The sequence below is a fragment of the Pelophylax lessonae genome (assembly GCF_965119305.1).
Source record: "Pelophylax lessonae genome assembly, chromosome: 1".
Lineage (NCBI taxonomy): Eukaryota > Metazoa > Chordata > Amphibia > Anura > Ranidae > Pelophylax > Pelophylax lessonae.
In genome coordinates, this window is record NC_138768.1 from 869,480,047 (window position 1) to 869,501,068 (window position 21,022).

At 45.1% G+C, this 21,022-nt stretch overlaps 1 protein-coding gene across 1 annotated transcript in view; it reads left to right on the top strand.

The window, feature by feature from the left end:
* Window positions 1-21,022, top strand: part of ARID3C (AT-rich interaction domain 3C) — a 288,981-nt gene that overhangs the window by 8,783 nt on the left and 259,176 nt on the right. Inside the window, exon 2 of the mRNA XM_082243022.1 lies at window positions 15,473-16,156. Coding sequence (XP_082099148.1) covers window positions 15,473-16,156 — 684 coding nt within the window. The remainder of the gene's footprint in view (window positions 1-15,472; window positions 16,157-21,022) is intronic.

Genomic DNA, 21,022 nt, shown 5'->3' on the forward strand with positions numbered 1-21,022 from the left:
GAGCCAGTCACATGAGTCTCTACACCAGAGTGGTTGTGTGTGCTGCAGCTCCCCCTCTCCAGACACCAGGGGGTCAGGTGAGTTACATGGCCCCAGTGGGCATGGAAGATTCTGGGGATGACCCAGGCGATGGTCCCCCTGAAGGATCTGACCTGCATTCCCAAACCTCATCTTCACCTGAAGACCTCGGCTATGGCCCTAAAAAGGGGGAATCTGCCCCCGCTTTCAGACAGCGGGTTGCGGGTCATCTAAAGAGAATAAAGAATGAGGAGGAAAAGCTGGTGAGTCTGAAAACTGATTACAGAAAAAAGAAAGCTGTGCATGATAAAGTGTGGAGCAAAAATAGTCTGAATCCAGAGATTAAAGTTTTGGAGGACGCCATAAAGCGCCAGCAGAAGCGGAGCTTTCAAGAAGTTCCAGAATGAGGAATGGTTCCGGAGAGGGATGACGCCAGTCGCGGAAAGGCATCGGCGGTGGCAGTAGGGGTGGAGAGTGAGGGGGGGTCCTGGATGCTGCCCCTGAAATCCCATCCACCTCAGGATCAGCTTCACCAGAGGAAATGGCGGCCTCTGCCTCCCTCCCTCCCCAGCAAGCTGGAGGAACAGAACAGGGGGTAGAGGAAAATGGCGGAGTGCTCCTGAACTTTAATCCGGAAATGGAGTCTCCCTTAAGTGGAAGAACCTTTCGCTTTTCAGCGGTTTCTGCGGATGAGGATGATGGTGAGGACTCTGTACCTGGACCTTTAAAGGTAAAAGTGACTGAGAAGCAATGTTTTTCAAAAACTGACAGTATGGACTCCAGCATGCAGAGTAGTGTTTTGGAGGGAAAACCTCCTGTGTCTGCTCAAGGCTCTTCAGGGAAAAAGGCTGCTTTGCCTGCAGGACTGGACTCTGCTACTTAGATGCCTGTGCATTCTGCTGCTATGAATTATATGTCTCTGGACAATGACAGTAGGAAAACTATGACTGTGAACCCTGCTGGGGGGGAAGGGAAAGGGATCTGCCATTTTTGCTGAACAATCCCCACTGGTTGCTGCAGGTATAGCAGATAATGGTGGGAAAGGAAATGACAGCTGCACTGTGAAAGGTGTTACTAAAATCCCAGGAAGAGTGACAAGGAGTGGAAGGCTTTTACCTAAGAGGAGTATGTTGGGGGAGGAGGAGGTGAAGACTGTAGCATCTGGTGTTAATTGGTCTGCTGGGAGCAGTAGTGCCACGGATGGGAAAATGAATATGAATGATAAAGCTGCTTGTAATGCTGGAAAGGTGAATGTATATGTGTAGGTGGATGGAGTGACACAGTGTTCATTTTGGCAGTACATTTTGATTTAGTTTTAGGCTCCATGTACACGGGACGCTGGAAATGGCCGTTTAGGAGCAGTTGGGCTTTTTTCTCAGAAGCCCCTGAACCCATCTACATTTTATCTTATCTGTCCATGTACAACAGGTCGTTTACAGTCATTTGCAGGCAGTTGCGTTCAGGGACTGTTTTTAGAACGCAATTATTTGCGTTCGAACGTGTGTTTCCCGGCGTTTCAAACGCGTCTGAACACGTCCGAACGCGATGACCCGCGTTTAGCGTTCGCGTTTTTCCATTTTAAAGGGGAATCATTTTTTTGACCTCTAGGAACGGTTCTAAACGCAAACGCCCGCTAAACGTGGGTACAAACGTGACCGAACGGACGTTTCAAACGTCCTTAAAATTCCAGCATTCAAAGGGACTTTTAACAACGTCCCTTAGTCATATTCTTATGACTAAAATGCCATTTTAGTCATATTTTAGTCTTTTGACTAAAATGCTATTTTAGTTTTAGTCGTATTTTTGTCATCTGAATTGTTTTAGTTTTAGTCATATTTTAGTCAACTAAAATCCCCAGTACATTTTAGTCAACTACAAATCGAATGGGTTTAGATAAATTGTAATACACTATGTATACATTTCTCTAGAATTTCCAAACCAATTATATACTTCTGGAGTAAAAATCTAATAATATGTTATTATTTCTGGTATTAAGGGGTTGAACATGCAGTTTCATAAACAAACCAAAATCGTGCTTTTTGACAAACAGTGCAACTTTAAAATACAAAAAACCCAAAAAACTGTAATCTCTATTGGCTGTAATGTCATTGCACATATTACCTGAATATATTACCAACATTAATGATTAAGAAAAAATATAAGAAAAGCCTTTTTCTTATATTTTTCTCTTTCAGCAGCTTAGTAGATGCCCCTTACTTATGGTTATGCGGTGGTGCAATCAATACATGTTTAAACTTTAATGTACGATTATTACAGACTCTGGATGTAATTGTGTTGCCGATTTTTATGTCAATTTTCGATTTGGTTTTAGCCATAGTCTTTTGACTAAAATGTCATCTTAGTTTTAGTCGTATTTTAGTCTTATGACCAAAAAACGCATTTTAGTTTTAGTCATATTTTAGTTATCTGAATTGTTTTAGTTTTAGTCGTGTTTATCGACTAAAATAGTGTTAATTTAGTAGACAAAAATGTTTTCGTCTACGAAATTAACACTGGTGACATCTGCTGCTGCTGCCTCTGGTGGTGATTTGCAGAGTGGGGGTTCTAATGCTCCTGCAACCAATGGTGCAGCTCTCAGATCTGGAGTGTCTAATCCTGCAAGTAAAACTTATGCTGGGGCTCTGGCTAGGGCGAGGGGGGTCACATCAGGCAGGAAGCTCAGGGTGGGGGGTCTTCTGCAGGTCTGACATCTGCACCCCTGTCTTTCAGGCGCAGGAATGTAGTGCTGCTTAGGTGGGAAGGTGGGGGTGCCCCCCCTATCCGGAGGTTGGTTGTGGACAAGATTTTGGCGATGGGTTTCAAGGCAGATAACATCTTTGCTCTGATCAGTCCAGTAGGCTCCTATGAGTATGATCTCTCCTTTGTTAACCTTGAGTCTCTCAATATGTTTTGGGGTTTTGGGAGAAGTATGGGTGTGTGTATAGGGGTCTGCCGGAGTGGGATGGACTCGTCCCAAAACTTGTCTCACGCCAACCTCTTGTGAAGAATATCACCATCCTGGTCAGCAATGAATCCAATCCTTCTGCTGACTTGTCTGTCTGGTTGAGGAGATTTGGGGAGCTTCTGACCCCATTGAAGAAGATTGTGGATGAGAGAGGCATATGGACAGGTGGTTGGTTGGTGCAGATGAGGTTGCATGTGTGTGGAAATGTGGTCCAGCATCTTTCCTTCTCAGCCTTCATTGGGAAGGATAGGATTGTTGTGTTTTACCCTGGGTAGTCCAAGTTCTGTAATAAGTACAGTTCTTGGGGTAATTTTGCCTCCTCATGTCCAGAGATAAGGTGCTCTCTGTGTCATGGCCTGAAGCATCTGGCTAGGGATTGCAATAAGATCAAATGCAATTTTTGTGATAAGTTTGGGCATGCGTATAGCCAGTGCCCTGAGGCCTTGCATAATCGGTCTTCTTTGGTTGAAGAGTTTTTTCGCCTGGACATGGAGGAGGCAGAGGAGAGGGGGGCTGTGCCAGTGGTCCCCAATGTCTCTGTTGTCTCAGTGCAATCAGTGTCTGATGGTCTGTCCAATGTTGTGTTATCCCCTTGTGTCGTGCCCCCCGAGTTGGTGTCTGTGGATGTTGTGTCTGATCCTCCTGAGTCAGTCTCCCTAGAGGTAGTGGGGGCTGTGGAGGGAGCTGGACTGGTGTGCAGGGTTTCACCGAACCCCCCTCCTCGGCATCTGAGGACTGGAGGGTACGAGGCATCGGGGGATGGAGTGAATGATGGTGGGCTTGTGGTGAGTGGAGTGAGTGGGGTGGATGATGTTGTGGGTGATAGTGGAATGGAAGGGGAGGCGGTAGGAGCTTTGCAGTCAGAGTTGTCTAATGAAGATATGGTGTGTTTGGAGGCAAAAAGAAAGTCTGGGAAGAGAAAGAAGAAGGATGTGCCTGTACCTGAACCTGGGAGGGTGGAGGTGTCCAAAAAGTTTGAAGTGTTTTCTGAGGTGGAGGATGAGGGTTCTTCGGGTGATTTCCATGGAAGAGGAATCACAGGGAACATGTAACCGTGTAGGGTCCCCGAGTGGGGAGGGGGGTAAGCAGGCTAAGAAACGTGTACCCCAATCATCCTGATGGCGGTTCCCACTCCACTGAAAGTGGCGACCATTAATGTCGACAGTATTAAATCAGTAAGTGCTCGTAACATGGTCTTATTTTTGCTCAGCAGGTTTGATGCTGATATTTTCTTTTTGCTAGAGACCCGGTTGTCTAGTTTGGCCGATATTCATTTGGCAAAGAGGGAGTGGAGGCGTGGGCCCACCTTCTGGTCTCTTGCGGCCGAGCTTTACACTGAAGTTGTGGTACTTTTTTCCGGCATAGTAACGTGTCTGCGGATTATTGAGGTAGAAATGGGGAGATGCATGGTTTTAGACATCTCCATGGGGGGGCAGGACCTGCGCCTGAATAACATCCATGGATCCCAGACAAAATGGGACAGGAAGAGCCTCTTCATGAAGATCAAGCCTTTTCTGTTTACAGCCCAGCAAGTTGTCACTAGGACTAAGGACAGAAAAGGTGCCTGGGCCAGGCTGGACTGTGACGGCTTTTTAAAAAAAATTAAATAGCTAGAGAGGCAGGTCTGGTTGATATGCACATTTACTGCTGCCCAGACAACATGGGATTCACTTTTCAGCAAGGTAGTAGTCAGAGTAGAATAGATAGGGTTTTTTAAAAGGGAAACTCTGCCTTCTCGGCACCAGTAAAACAAGGCGGTGGAGTTTTCCGATCACTGTATTCGGTCTGTGACTCTGAATAGTCCTGATACACCACCTAGGGGGAGGGGTACCTGGAAGCTGAATTCGGTTTTTCAAGGCCATAGGAAGAAATGAACAGCTTGATAAGTGTGTCACCTAAAAGTGTTTGCGAAGGAAGCTTGCTAGGCTTGTCTTGAATAATGGAGATCTGGGGATGATCTCTGAAGTTAAACTCTTTCCCGGGGAGTGTCAATATGACAAGCATGCCTCTTTGGTTCTGGAAAGGGAATATCACTCGCCCGACCCTTACCAGAATTGCAAACAAGGTAGAGCAGTTAAGTCAGTTGTAGGCCTGGTTGACAGTACGGGTTCCTTGACTAAGTCCAAGTTGGGGATCCTGGAAACCGCCAGGTCATATTAAGCTGACCTCCTGGGCAAGAGGGACCTTGATCGGGCAGGCATGTCAGGTTTTCTGGATTCTATTCCAGGACTGGGAAATGGCAGTTCTCTGGTGAGTTTGGCAGAAGACATCACTGCAGATGAGGTGGTTATGGCTATTGATAAGCTTGCCATTAAGAAGTCGCCTGGGCCAGATGGACTGACAGCCGAGTTTTATAAGCACTTTAAGATACTCTTACCCCGTAATTGGTGGAGGTTTTTATTGGCTGGCTGGGAGAGGATTCCCTCTCTTAGTCCATGTGACAATCTGCAGTGATTCTTCTGTCAAAGGATAAAGATTCTTCAAGAATTGAGAATTGGCGGCCCATTAGCCTTCTCAATGTTGATAGGAAGATGCTGGCAAAAATCATTGTCTGGCATTTATCGTCTGTAACGGGCAATCTACTTTCTCACCACCAGCACTGTTTGGATCAGGGTAGAAGCACTTTTTCAGCCGGTGTTAGCTGTCTGGGAGGACCTGGAACAGTGCAGGGCTGCAGGTTGGGGAAAGTACCTGCTGGCATTGGATCAGGGAAAAGCTTTTGAACAGGTCAATCATGAGTACCTATGGCTGCTTCTTGGCAAGTATGGCCTGGAGGGGAGCTTTATCGATTGGCTGAAGACCTTGTACAGAGGGGCTGAAAGCTTCGTGCTTGTGAATGGTTGGATCAGATGGCCCTTTGAGGTTGACTCGGGTGTGCATCAGGGGTGTCTTTTGAGTCCTCTGCCATGCGCGTTCGCAATCGATACCTTTATCAGGTGATTAGAGAGCGGACCATTGTGCAGGGTGCCTTTGGGCATTCCTGGTGAGCCCCCTTTGAGGGTTTTGGCCTATTCTTATGAGGTGTCTGTTTTCATCTCTGGAACAGAGGAGGCGGAGGAGGTGGTCTCGATGATGGAGCAGTATGCTGAGGCATCTGGCTCTAAGATCAATCAGGATAAGAGTGACGTTTTCTAGATGGGAGCGGTAGACACCCTCCCAGAGCCCTGGCAGGAGGATAAAATTTTAGGCATCAAATTTGGTCCCGGCGATTACAGCCTTGCAAATTGGGAAAGCAGTCTACAAGATGCTGATGCCAAAGTTGTCAGCTGGGAGGAATGGAAACTCTCTTACAGGGAAAGGATTGACCTGATTAAAACTTACCTGATCCCGATATTTCTGTAGGTCAGCTTTGTCTGTGTTTTGCCAGTGTCTCTCTATGTGAAGATCTACAGCTGTTTCTTCCAGCTGTTATAGGGGAACAAACTGAACCTCATTGAGAGGTCTGTAACCTATCTTCCCAGGCAGATGGGTGGCCTAGGTATGGTCAACCCAGTGGTATTTTTTTCTCTGATGTTTTTGAAACATAAATTTGTTAACATGCTGGTAGAGGAACCGCATGGGTGGGTTGGTATTTTTCAGTCCTGGTTTAGGCCTTTTCTGCAAAGCTTGGAGAATGGTGGGCCAGTGAAAAGCCTGAGGGTCGGACATGGTAAGCTTCCGGCTTATGTTGCCCCTTGCCTGAAAATGCTTCGGCAGCAGCGAGTGATGGCGGAGGAAATTAAGTCTCTTTCTAGGAAGGCCCTGGAGAGGAGGGTTGTTGAATCTGCCTTTAGCGAGCCACTGGCCTTGAGTGATTGCCCTGGCCCTGTTATAAGGGAGGGTCTGCGCTTGATTAATATGGAGAGAATCCCTTTGAAGTTTCGGGATTTGGCCTGGCTCTCGTTCCATGGCAGACTGTATGTGAAGAGCAACTTGAAGCATCGCTCTGTGGAAAACCGTGGAGTGTGGCGGTGTGGAGGGGTCGATGGACCATTTCTTGTTTCAGTGCCCCTTCAATATAGAAGTCTATAAGCGGGTGGGTTGTCCTGCCGCAGTATATATGTGGTTGGTGGTCTGGAAGTGGATTAAAGAGGTTGTAAACTTCAAAGAAAAAAAACAAAAAAAACCCAAAAAACTGTAAGACAAAAGCATAATGAGCTAGTATGCATCATTATGAAATATTTACCTTAGAACGAAGACCTCCAGCGGAGCACGCACACTGCTGAGACACCTAACAATTTCCCCAGTGTTTCTTCCAGGTTCACGGGCTCCAGCACTGTGAGTGGCCGGAGCCGCGATGCCCATGCGCGCAACAGACGCCGTTTGCTGCACCCGCTCTGAAGGTTATGCACGGCAAGCCGGACCTTCAGAGCAGATGCGCTGATGACGTCATTGGTTGCAGGCACTCTGAATATCTCCTAAACGGTGCAAGTTTAGGAGATATTAACCGTACCTACAGGTAAGCCTTAATATTATAAAATGTATAATTAAAGTACTATATGATTTTTTTATATATATATATATATATATATATATATATATATATATATATATATATGTATACATATATATTAGGGATCGATATCGGTTTTTCGTTGCCGATACCGATATTTTGGCCATTGCATATTGGTATCGGCCGATATGGGCCAATATTTTGAACTTTTAAAGTTTTGCAAAATAAACACAATTTTCGACACAAATCTGTTACTGAACATGTTAATGTTTGTTGGGTCGCTTGGCTGGCACCCTGTGGTGGGTGGCTGGCTGGCAGGCACCCTATAGTGAGTGGCTGACTGGCTGGCTGGCAGCCTTTGGTGGGTGGCTGGCTGGCACCCTGTAGTGGGTGGCTGGTTGGCTGGCACCCTTTTTCGTGGGTGGCTGGCTGGCACCCTGTGTGGTGGGTGGCTGGCTGGTACAGGCCCAGGGCCTGTGGCTGGCTAGCTGGTACAGGCAGGGCCTGTGGCTGGCTGGTACAGGCCTGTGGGTGGGTGTGTGGGTGGCTGGCTGGCACCGGGCAGCTGTGGGTGGGTGTATGGTATGTGGCGGCTGTGTTAAACACACTGTGTGCACTGTACACTCACTGTCCCGAGACTCCCCGACTCCAGACGAGGCTGAGGGAGGCGGCCTAAGAAGGCAGAAGCTGTCCTAGTGCGCGGAGGCGCGTGGCGCAACATACGCAATGACGTCACAACAATATTGGCAATATCGATAACCTCCGGGGCCAATTTCTGATATATCGGGGAAAGTGCATATCGGCCCTCGATATATCGGCCTTGCCGATAATCTGTCGATCCCTAAAATATATATATATATATATTTATATATATATATATTAGGGATCAACCCATTATCGGCAAGGCCGATATATCGAGGGCTGATATGCACTTTCCCCGATATATATATATATATATATATATATATATATATATATATACACACACATACACAGTGTCTTGAAAAAGTATTCATAGCCCTTGAAATGTTCCACATTTTGTCATGTTGCAACCAAAAATGTAAATGTATTTTATTGGGATTTTATGTGATAGACCGACACAAAGTGGCACATAATTGTGAAGTCATAAGAAAATGATAAATGTTTTTTTTTTTTTTTTTCAATTTGTTACACATAAATATGTGAAAAGTGTGGCTTGCATTTGTATTGAGCCCCTTTTACTCTGATACCCCTAATTAAAATCTAGTGGAACCAATTGCCTTCAGAAGTCACCTAATTAGTAAATTGAGTCCACTTGTGAGTAATTTAGTTTTATTATAAATACAGCTGTTCTGTGAAGCCCTCAGAGGTTTGTTGGAGATCCTTAGTGAACAAACAGCATCATGAAGGCCAAGGAACACACCAGACAGGTCAGAGATAATGTTGTGGAGAAGTTTAAAGCAGGGTTAGGTTATAAAAAAAATATCCCAAGCTTTGGACATCTCACAGAGCGCTGTTCAATCCATCATCGGAAATTGGAAAGAGTATGGCACAACTGCAATCCTACCAAGACATGGCCGTCCACCTAAACTGACCGGCCGGGCAAGGAGAGCATTCATCAGAGAAACAGCCAAGAGGCCCATGGAAACTCTGGAGGAGCTGCAGAGACCCACAGCTCAGGTGGGAGAATCTGTCCACCGGACAACTATTAGTCGTGCGCTCCACAAATCTGCCCTTTATGGAAGAGTGGCAGGAAGAAAGCCATTGGTGAAAGAAATCCATAAGAAGTCCTGTTTGCAGTTTGCGAGATGCAATGTGGGGGACACAGCAAACATGTGGAAGAAGGTGCTCTGCTCAGATGAGACCAAAGTTGAACTTTTTTGGCCTAAAAGCAAATTGCTATGTGTGGCGGAAAACTAACAATGCACATCACCCTGAACACACCATCCCAACCGTGAAACATGGTGGTGGCAGCATCATGTTGTGGGGATGCTTTTCTTCAGCAGGGACTAGGAAGCTGGTCAGAGTTGATGGGAAGATGGATGGAGCCAAATACAGGGCAATCTTAGAAGAAAACCTGTTAGAGTCTGCAAAAGACCTGAGACTGGGGCAAAGGTTCACTATACAGCAGGACAACGTCCCGAAACATCCAGCCAGAGCTACAATGGAATGGTTTACATCAAAGCATATTCATGTGTTAGAATGGCCCAGTCACAGTCCAGACCTAAATCACATTGAGAATCTGTGACAAGACTAGAAAATTGCTGCTCACAGACTCTCTCCATCCAATCTGACAGAGCTTGAGATATTTTGCAAAGAAGAATGGGCAGAAACTTCCTCTCTAGATGTGCAAAGCTGGTAGAGACATCCCCAAAAAGACTTGCAGCTGTAATTGCAGGGAAAGGCGGTTCTACAAAGTATTGACTCCGGGGGGTGAATACAAATGCAGCCACACTTTTCACATATTTATTTATAAAACATTTTGAAAACCATTTATCATTTTCCTTCCACTTCACAATTATGTGCCACTTTGTGTTGGTCTATCACATAAAATCCCAATAAAAAACATTTACATTTTTGGTTGTAACATGACAAAATGTGAAAAATGTCAAGGGGTGTGAATACTTTTTTAAGGCACTGTATATATTTTTTGGTAAGTTGATCAGAAAATGTTTAGATTGTGACATGTATATGCTGTAATAAAGGTGATTGTACAAGGATTACAGTAACGTGTGTGGTCAGCTCAAGTCCGGAGTAAATGATAAAGAACTTTCTCTGAAATTTCCAAACCAGATAAGACCAAAACTTAAAAAAAAGTCACCGTGTTAACGTATTGTCATTGGATTAATACAAGCCATTAGTGCGGTCCGTGCAGGAAGTGCTGTGCGTCACGTTATAGATTCCCCGAGAACTCAGCGATCTGTTCAATAGTCGGTACGAGGAAAGGACGGCTCCACCTTGACTTCATTAGATCATTCAATTTGTTGATTATGTTGTTGGGAAAATGAGACGTTTCCTCTGTATAAATCACGGCAATAATTATATCTGTCGGGCCATTTCATTTTACATCCTAATTTTCCAATCGATGAGCAGATCCTTATTGTGATGAATGGAGCGGAGCTGGGAGTGTGCGCTGTGCTCCATGAGGACTAAGCGGACTGATGGGGGGGGGCAAATCCCCAAACTGCCATCTATCCATCTGCTGAGGGGCCATTAATACTTTTATATCTATGGCCAGCGGTGGAGCACCTTAATGGGTCGGTCTATCCTAGACTGTTATCTCCATGTACAATAGATACTGGAGACTGAACCCCCCTGCTAATCCTATCTATCATTTTCTATACACCATCCCTGTGCTGGGTTCCCGGGTCTGTACACCTGCTGTGCCCATTATGAGGGGTTCCCTCCATTTCTGTGCTGATTTCCCTGGGTCTGTACACCTCCTGCGCCCATTATGAGGGGTTCCCTCCATTTCTGTGCTGATTTCCCTGGGTCTATACACCTTCTGTGCCCATTATGAGGGGTTCTTGTCATCCCTGTGCTGATTTCCTAGGTCTCTATACCTGCTGTGCCCATTATGAAGGGTTCCCACCCTCCCTGTACTGAAGTCCTGGGTTTATACACCTTCTGTGCCCATTATGAGGGGTTCCTACCATCCCTGTGATGAGTTCCCAAGTCTATACACCTGCTGTGCCCATTATGAAGGGTTTCCACCCTCTCTGGGCTGAGGTCCTGGGTCTGTACACCTGCGGTGCCCATTATGAAGGGGTTCCTACCATCCTTGTGATGAGTTTCCAAGTCTATACACCTTCTGTGCTCATTATGAGGGGTTAATTTTGTTTATTGAAAAATCTTACAAACAACAACTTATATACAATAAAAACCATAATAAATATATTAATAAATGACATATTTACAAAATAATTGAACATAACTATACAAACCCCCCCCAAAAAAACAAACAAGAACATAATAAATAAACCAAATTGCGCACAGCATAAACCTTACGAGAGAGCCAGACTAGGGAACATCACCGTCACCATGCATGTAGCCTTTTATCAAAAATATATTTTATCTGAAAATGAGGGGTTCCCACCATCCATGTGATGAGTTCCCGGGTCTGTACACCTTCTGTGTCCATTATGAGGGGTTCCGGCCATCCCTGTGCTGAGCTCTCAGGTCTCTACAGCTGCTATGCCCATTATGAGGGATTCCCAACATCCCTGTGCTGAGTTCCTAGGTCTGTACTACTGTTGAGCCCATTATGAGGGATGACAAACATCCCTGTGCTGAGTTCTTAGGTCTTTATAGCTGCTGTCCCCATTATGAGGGGTTTCCACCATCCCTGTGCTGAGTTCCCAGGTCTGCACTGCTGCTGTACCCATTATGAGGGGTTCCCACCATCCCTGTGCTGAGTTCCCAGGTCTGCACTGCTGCTGTACCCATTATGAGGGGTTTCCACCATCCCTGCACTGAGTTCCTAGGTCTGCACTGCTGCTGTACCCATTATGAGGGATTCCCGCCATCCCTGCACTGAGTTCCCAGGTCTGCACTGCTGCTGTACCCATTATGAGGGGTTTCCACCATCCCTGCACTGAGTTCCTAGGTCTGCACTGCTGCTGTGCCCATTAAACGGGTTCCCACCACCCCTGCTGGATATTTACTTATTTAAATCATGCAGAAGGTAACAGGAAGATCTGGAACACGCAAAGGTTGGTGGAAACACCCAAAAACCCAAGTGCCCAGGAGCAGAGTCAGGAATGACAATAGGGAGATCTCACTGCTGGGGTATCCAGAGGCTGACTCACCCTCCAAGCTCCGCCTATAACGATTACGATCGGGTGGACTGATCCTTTAATGACAGGTTCTCTTTAAATCATATCTCTGGGGAAGCGAAGGGGCGAGTGGTGTACATAACATAAAATCACTTTAATGTGCAACAAGGAAAACAACCAAAAAATTAATTACAAATCTGAACAAAGAAAATGTTAGGAGATGAATTTCCCGATTGATTCATTGTATTCTGCAGAGGAGACTCTATAAATCTATAATAAAGATTATCTGAAATAATCCTCATTTATAACAAATCATTACAGACAGCGAGATGCAATATGAGATTATAAAGTAAAATCAAAATCGCCCGCCTTTGTATTTCTACGTTTGGGAGGCAGTTGGAACCACTCAGAGAGTGCCGCGCGTTCCTGTGCATCGCAGTAAATGTGTGCGGTACCCCAATGCATAGGTCTGAATGGGCCCTAAGTGTTTTTCCTGCCGAGCAAAGCCATTAAAAAATGGTTCTCATGCTGATCCTCAGTCTTCAAGACTATGTGAGCCAGGGACCCAAAAGAAGCATCCAGACCTCGAGTATTGACTTCACTTGCCGCATGCTTGTTCCAGGTCAGGATTGAATTCAGGGGACAGCCAGAACAATAGCACTTTCAGGAGGTGTTTTGTAACCTAAATTAGAAAATGGTCCAGTGGGATTGGTTGGCTTCTCGCTGAAAATGTTGTATACTGTATATAGATATGGAGAGATGTTGCTGTATATACACAGACACAAATGTCCCCGCTATGCACTAATCAGCGATTAGATTTCCTGTGTTTGTCTATTGATCTGGATAAATGTCATATACATGAATTATAATCTGTGTTACAGTTCATATAATTCCTGAATTAACAGTCTTCATTTTTTCTGTTTGTTCACCTTTCCCCTCCCCCCCACCCCACACCCTTTCCCCCGTTCATCTCTCTGCACTCCTTCCTATATTTCTTTCCTTACTTCTGCTTTTCTCGGCCTTTTCCTTCCTTTTTTTCCTTGCATGTTATCATCAATTGTTTCCTTTTTTTTTCTGTATGCTCAATCATTTTACTGCTTGGCTTTTTGTTTTTATTTGTTCCGATTTTATTTTTAATTCTCTTCTATAAACATGACTTTTTTTGCTTTGGTATATTTCTGTTTATTCTTTCTTATGCCTGATGCTGAATTTGGCATGCTTTTCTTTCAATTCTCTTTATTCCTGTCATCTCCCACCTCTCCTGCCTCCTCTCCTTCCCACCCTTCCTATCTGCCTTCCACCCCTTTATTTCTGTCCTCTCTCCTCCCTACCTCTTCTGTCTCCTCTCCCCCTCAACCTTCTTGCCTACTCCAATCCCCACTGCTCCTGTCCCCACCCCCCCCCACACTTTTCCCATCTCCTCTGCTCCCCTCCCCATGCCTCCTGTCTCCTCCCCTCCTGTCCCCTCTCCTCTCTACCCATTCTGTCTCCTCTCCTCCCCTCCTGTCTTCTCTACTCTTCACTCCTCCCCTCAACCCTCCTCCTGTCCCCTCTTCTTCTACCTCTTCTGAATCATCTCCTCTCCACCTGTCTCTTCACCGCCTGTCCCCTCTTCTCCCTACCACTTCTGTCCCTTCCCATCCTGTCCCCCTTCGCCTTACCACTTCTGTCTCCTCTCCTGTCTCCCCTACTCCTCCCCTCTGCTCCCCTCCTGTCCCCTCTTCTTGGTACCACTTCTGACTCTTCCCCTCTCCTTCTGCCTGTTCTACTCCCCTTCCCTCCTGTCCCATCTTCTCCCAACCACTTCTGTCTCCTCCTGTCCTCTCTTCTTCCTACCACTTCTGTCTCCTCTATTCCCTTCCTGTCCCCTCTCCTCCCAACCCCTCCTGTCTCCTGTCCTCCCCTTCTGTCCCCTCTCCTCTCAACCCCTTCGGTTTCCTCTACTTTTCACTCCTCCTGTCTCTTCTCCTTCCCTCCCCTTCCGTCCCCTCTTTTTGCTACCCCTTCTGTCCCCTCTTCTCCTGTCTGTTCTACTTCTCACTCCTCCTGTCTCCTTCCTTCCTCTCCTGTCCCCTCTTCTCCCGGCCACTTCTGTCTCCTCCCCTCCCATCCCCTCTTCTCCCTGCCACTTCTGTCTCCTCACCTCCCTTTCTGTTCCCTCTCCTCCCCACCCCTCCTGTCTACTGTCCTCCCCTTCTTCCCCCTCTTCTCTCTACCCCTTCTGTCTCCTTTCTTTCCCTTCTGTCTCCTCTACTTCTCACTCCTCCCCTCCCCTCCTGCCCCCTCCTCTTGCTACCCCTTCTGTCTCCTCCCCTCCACTCCTGTCCCCTCTTCTCCCTACCACATCCCACTTCTATCTCCTCTCCTCCCCTCCTGTCTTCTCTACTTTTCACTCCTCCTGTCTCCTCTGGTCCCCTCCCTGCCCTCTCCTCTCTACCTCTACTGTCTCCCCTCCTCCCAACACTCCTGTCTCCTCCTCTCCTCACCCCTCTTGCCTTCTCTCTTCCACACCCTGCTCCCCCCCCGATTCTGCCCCTTCTCCTCCCTGCCCCTCCTGTTTTCATTTACTTCCACCCCTCCTGTCCTCTCCTCCTTGCTCCTCTTGTCTCTTCTCCACCCCACCCCTCTTATCTTTTCTGTTTCCCCATCCTTCCTGTCTACATTCCTCCCCACCCATTCTGTCTTCTCTACCCCCTTCCTGACCCTCTCCTCCCCACTTCTTCTGCCTCCTCTCCTCTACACCCATTCTGTCTAATCTCCTCCTCTCTTGTCTCCCCTTCCCCTACCCCGCCTGTCAACTCCTCTTCCCACCTCTATTTTCCCCTCTACGCTCATTCCCCTATTCCCTAATCTTTTCTCCCCTTCTCTCTCCTCTTTTCCCCACCCCTCCTCTCCCCTCTATATTTATTCTCCTTTCCTCCCTTGTTTTCTTCCCTCCTGCTTGTCTCCTCCTTTCTTCTTCTGTCTCCTCTTTTCCCTATTACTCCTGTCTTTTTTCCTCCCCTTTTGTTTCCTCACCTCTTCATACCTCATGTCTCCTCTTCTCTCCTCTCCTTTTCTACTCTACTGTCTAATTTCTTCCCCTTGCTTGCTCTTTTGTTTGATCTTCTTTCTTCTTTTTCCATCCCTATTCTTTTTCTACCAACCCTTTCTATCACCTCTTTTCTCACCTCTTCTTCCTCCCCTCTTGTCTCCTCTTCCCTCCTACTCCTTTCTTAACTGTTTTTCTGCACTCCTCTTTTATCTCACCTCTACCTCCCACCTTCTTTTTCTTTCTAATTACTTGTGTCCCCCCACTTCCAGCAAGCAGCATTCTCTACCTCTTCCTCTCTCCCATCTCTCCTTGTTGCTACTTCCTCCCATCATGGCTCCCCTTTTCCCGTTGCCCGTCCTACCCAGCCCCCTCAGACAGTCTCCACAGGTGGCGGAATGAGGCTAGAAGCTGTCATGGAGAACTTACAGCGCCAACAGGCTGCTCGATTGGCCTTGGAGGAAAAACTACGACAGGAAAAAGACAGAGAACTGCGTTGTTTGGTAGAGTCACGCATCCAGCAACAAGCGTTGGCCATACGCCATTACCAAGCCGCTGTAAGAGCAGCAGCCGCCGCAGCAGTGACCGCCCCCTCAATCTCCAACACCACTAATACAACCACCACTACCACAGACTCTAGCTCAATCTTATCCCAGAACCGGACTTCTCTGATCTTTCCTCGCACCCCAATACAGAAATCAGAGGATGAAGACTCTAAGCACAAAAGTGAAGGAGAAGAGGCGGACTTTGACGATGATGATATGGATGACGAGGAAGGAGAAGAAGAGGAGGAACATATGGAGATGAACTCAAATGTACATCCTGGCTCACCTAGCAAGGGACTGTCAAGGGTCAATCAATCACAGTTACCAAATACTAGTTCCCAGTCACACACATTATCTCCTAATGGGCAATCGGGTCATCATGAGTGGACGTATGAGGAGCAGTTTAAACAGGTAAGGCATAAGACCTAACATTCTATTATTTTGGGCCTTCTTTGTCAACAACTTTTGAAATAGGAGGGAATGATAAAAGCCTGTCAACATTTCTTGGAAAATTCTATACAATTTTGAATTTGCCATCACTTTTTGTGTCACAGTTACAAAGATAGGGTCACAGTTACAAAGATAGGGTGGGTTCTCCTTAGTGGAGACAAATATAGTAGAACAAAACTGACATGAGTCCTATATATTGCTTAATCCATCCAAAATTTATAATGTTGTGGATATAAATACAATCCAATAGGAGATGTCCACATTGGATCCCCTAATTTTTATCTCTAGGTATGTCCAGTTCAGAACCCTTGCCAATTCAAAAGGCTACCATTGCTTAAATGTGATTGGCTTTCTTTATCTGCCCTTGAAAACCTTCTGCTGTTCAAGGTTTTGGAGCTGGGCTGTACCTGTGTGGCATAGATTATTTTGAAAACTAGAAGGAACACCTCTAATTATCTACCAACAGGTGGTGAGGCAGGGAGTTATGTGAAGGTAGTGGTTTTCCATTTTCTATTTATGTAAATTTAAAGTGTACTTGTGTTTCTTTTTAAGTATTTCTTTTGTAATTCAAATTTGCCCTTGTTGGGGTAGTGTGAGGCCCCATTGCTGTACCCCAAGTAATTATTTTCAGTAGAGATTTTTCTTTTCTACCTTCACATTCTGGTTTCTGTAAGGCTCGGAAAGGGGAAAAATATGGGGCATCTCTGTTGTCTCCACAGAATGTATGTGAGGTTCTTGGATCTAATGGGTTCCTGATAATATTTATTAATTTATGACAATAATCTATATTTCTGCACATAACTACCTACAAAGCTACAAAGAGTGCCTGTTTTTGTCATTCGAAATGGCATGATCTCAAGGAGATAGTTGGAGGCAGGGTGGACAATTCAATTATTATTTTACTGACTCTGGCTACAAACTACAGACAGCCCCAAATTGTTAAGGTATCCATACACAGTCAGATATTTCCTAAAAAATGCTACAAGAGGGAATAGATGTCCATCACCAAAGGTGTCCAAATTGATACAGGTTGTACTTCAAACAGCTTCAGTGCATCAATACTTGAATACAATAGGTGCTTTACCATAGGGTTGGACCCACCTACAGAAATGTTTTTTTCTTCCTCAAATCTCCCCCTCTCACAATAAAAAACAGTTTCCAACTGCTCAATGCACTTTTAAAGGAAACCTAAACATGACCGTTGTCCCTAGAGGAGGAGGTGAGGAGAAATTCCAAAAGAGGACACCTGCCCCAGCAAAGAATGGCAAAATTGTTGTTTCTGCTTCACTGAGTTTTCACTGTTGTGTCTCCAGACAGGAAGTGAGGGCAAGCCTCCCCACTTAGTATAAATGCCGTTTTTAAAATCAACAAACCCCTGTGATGTTTAAGCTGTGGTTCCACCTCAACTTGGCTATTTTTTTTTTTTTTTTTTTTACAACTGGTTTGTACAGCTTAAAAGGCATTTCAACTGCCTATTTATTTGATTTTGGGTTCACCATTGCTATAAATTACAAAAAAATACAGGGGCTGCTTCCCGGCCAGCAGAATGCAATGAATACTGCCAGCAGCTATAGCTGCCAGCAGTAATCGAATGTAAAAAAATCGAACAGGCTGGTTGTACCCAAGTCGGCTTAGGTACAATCAGCCTATCCATAGATGGATCGCACCTTGGCCAGTTTCTGCTGAACCGGCTGAATTTCTATCTATGACATTCAGGTGAGGCAGGGGTTCAGCAGGAACCAGCTGAGATTCACCATTAATAGGCAGGCTGAATGTACCAAGTTGAACGATCGATCAGTTAGGGTACAACCAGCCTGCTGGACGTTCTTGCGATTTTCAGCCACTAGCAATAATCAATGTCTTCTCCCGGGGCAGGAGTCTTTCCCCGTCCACTCGCCGGGAGCAGGCAATTGCTCGGCAGGAGGGATTCCCCTGTCAGCACTGTCTGTGTTGATGGGGGAACCTTGCGAATTCGCACTGTGTATGGCCTGCCTAAGTGGTATTTTCTGAAATAGGTGTGGATGGCTTCCATGGTTTTCTCAGGAAAAGTTTGCTTTGCTTGCACAGCAGGAAGAAGCTTCATTATTGTCAGCTTAATTATAAGTCGTGTATCAGGAATATCATAGGGTACAAAGGGCGCTGATGGCCACGAGGAATGTTTAGCTTGTTGCAGTACATACAGTCCAGGATTAGACATTATGGTGAATATAAACATGTATAATACCAGGCCGTGGTGAATTATTGTCAGAGGCAGATAAGAGAGAACTCAATTACCTGCGCGGACTGGGACTATGAATCACTGAATCTTTGAATTACTTAATAATGAAAAAAAAAAGGATCAGGGTCAACCTCCATGGGAACAATTGAAACGCTTATTGGTGTATATGAACTAGCGTGCGCAGTAGTGATCCGTGTTCCCATATAACTAGCTGTACACTGATATTTAACAAAGGTGCGGTCTTAATTTTCCCACTCACTAAACGATAAAATGTACATGCGCCCAAAAAAACTAAAATAAAAAGCCATAACCCTATGCTTTAATATTAATGCACCACTTGCGCCACTGGAATTGGTACTAATTTATAATGGGGGGTGAGCAGCTAGTTTTAAAAGATATCTCAAATGGTAAATATAAAATGTGAAAAATATGTGAAAACTGCGCTAAACCCAGTGTTAGAGGGCATTGACGTCCTACTAATAGTATATGTCTGTATCAAAAATAATACAATAAAAGTGAATAAATATGAAGTGCTATGGTATTGCAATACCATAGCACTTCATAACCCTATGCTGTAGGAAAACAACACTCTATATACGAATATTCTTCACTGAAATTTGTATTAATCATTTCCTAAATGGTGCTGGAACTTCGGGGCATTAACAAAACACAAGGGTTTTCACATGCGCAGTACTATACTGTTCCCTGAGACTTTTAAAATTACAATCACCTTTGGCAACAGCCATGCATAATCGATGCACTTTATGGTATGGAAGATCTGTGCAATTAAGCTGGCCATATACTTTTAGATTTCTCCATCCTCGCTCAACAGCTGGGTGGGCGAATCCCCCTGCTGAGCTAAATGTATTCACCAGTGGCTATTGCATTCGCTGGTGGCTGTCAAAATACCTGAACTTTGCCTGCACCTGATTGGATGTAGGTGTTGGTCTGCCCAAAACTTTCCAGCAGGCTCCTATGACAAAAGTTGAAGGTCCATCTACCAAGAGAAATTTGTAAGAAAATGTTCTCAGGGTACGGCCAGCATTGGAGAGCTCAAATGACAACAGTGGTTAGACTGGTTTTCTCCAATAACTATTGAAAATAAATAAATAAAAAATGTTTTTGACATGCCATGTGTGTATGCTGCCATACATTCTGAAGCCATATCAAACCACCCTTGTTGATAAATTGCAAATATATTTGTTTTGACTTGTGCAAGAACATTCACTCACATCCTGTTAGGCCCCGTTCACACTGGGGCGACGCTACTTCGCCGGGCGACCTCACAGGTCGCGGCGCGCTGCTCGCACCGCGACCTCGGAGCGGCCGGCACGGACTTCATAACATTGAAGTCAATGCAGGTCGCTCCGGGTCACCCCAAAGAAGCTCCGGACCCTTTTTCTAAGTCGGAGCGACTTGTGTCGCTCCTATTAGAACGGGTCCATAGCTTCTGTATGGCAGGCGACCTATGGCGACCTGTCAGGCGACCAGGTCGCCTGACAGGTCGCCCCAGTGTGAACGGGGGCTTAATCCAAATAGTCATTGTAGACAATTGTGCTATTCCAACCTTGTGGTAACAGTTTGGTGAGGACCCTTTTATGTTTCACCATGACTGTGCCCCTATGTACAAAGCCAGCTCCAAAAAAAACATGGCGTGTTGGCTTTGGTGTGGAGGTACTTAAATGTTACACCTTGGAGATGAATTGGAATGCAGATTGAGAGACATTTTTTTTTTTTTTGTTGGTGCCCAACGTGAGGCCCAATGCCCATCCAACATCAGTACCTAACCTCACAAATGAGTACAAATTCCCTAGACCCTCCAAAATCATATGGATAGTCTTCATAGAAGAGTAGAAGATGACAGACACAAAAGGTAACTCTGTATTAGCTATGGGGGGAGGGTGAACTCCATATTAACCACTTGAACTCTCAGAGATTGTATGGCCTTCCTCATGACCAGGGCATTTTCTGCTTTTGGGAAATGCGCTAATTTAACTGGCAGTTGCGTGGTCATGCAACACTGTACCCAAATTAAATTTATATTATTTTTGTCATACAAATAGAGCTTTCTTTAGGTGGTATTTATTCACCACTGTGTTTTTTAATTTATATTATATAAATGAAAAATTACCCAAAATTTTGGACATATCCAAAAATGTCCTCATAAATTTAGGGCTAAATGTATTCTGCTACATATCTTTGGTAAAAACCAATACGTGTATATTAATTGGTTTGTGTGAAAGTTATATCTTCTATAAATGATGGTATATATATATATATATATATATATATATATATATATATATATTGAAAACTGATCGGTCCTGATGTACTGACGGCCTATCTCATTTCTTGAGGTCCTAAAATGGCAGGACGGTACAAATACCCCACAAATGATATATTTTTGTAAGGTAAACAGTCTGAGGTATTTAGTAAGAGGCATGGCAAGTCATTTTTGTCACAGTTTTATTTTTTTGGAAAATTAAGAAATTAAATAAAATTTGTATTTTTTTTCTTAATAGTTTTTTTACATATTGTCACCAGTGCAATACAGCATCATCGTATGAGGGGTGTGGCAGTGATCAGGGACACTGACTTGTGACAGTATT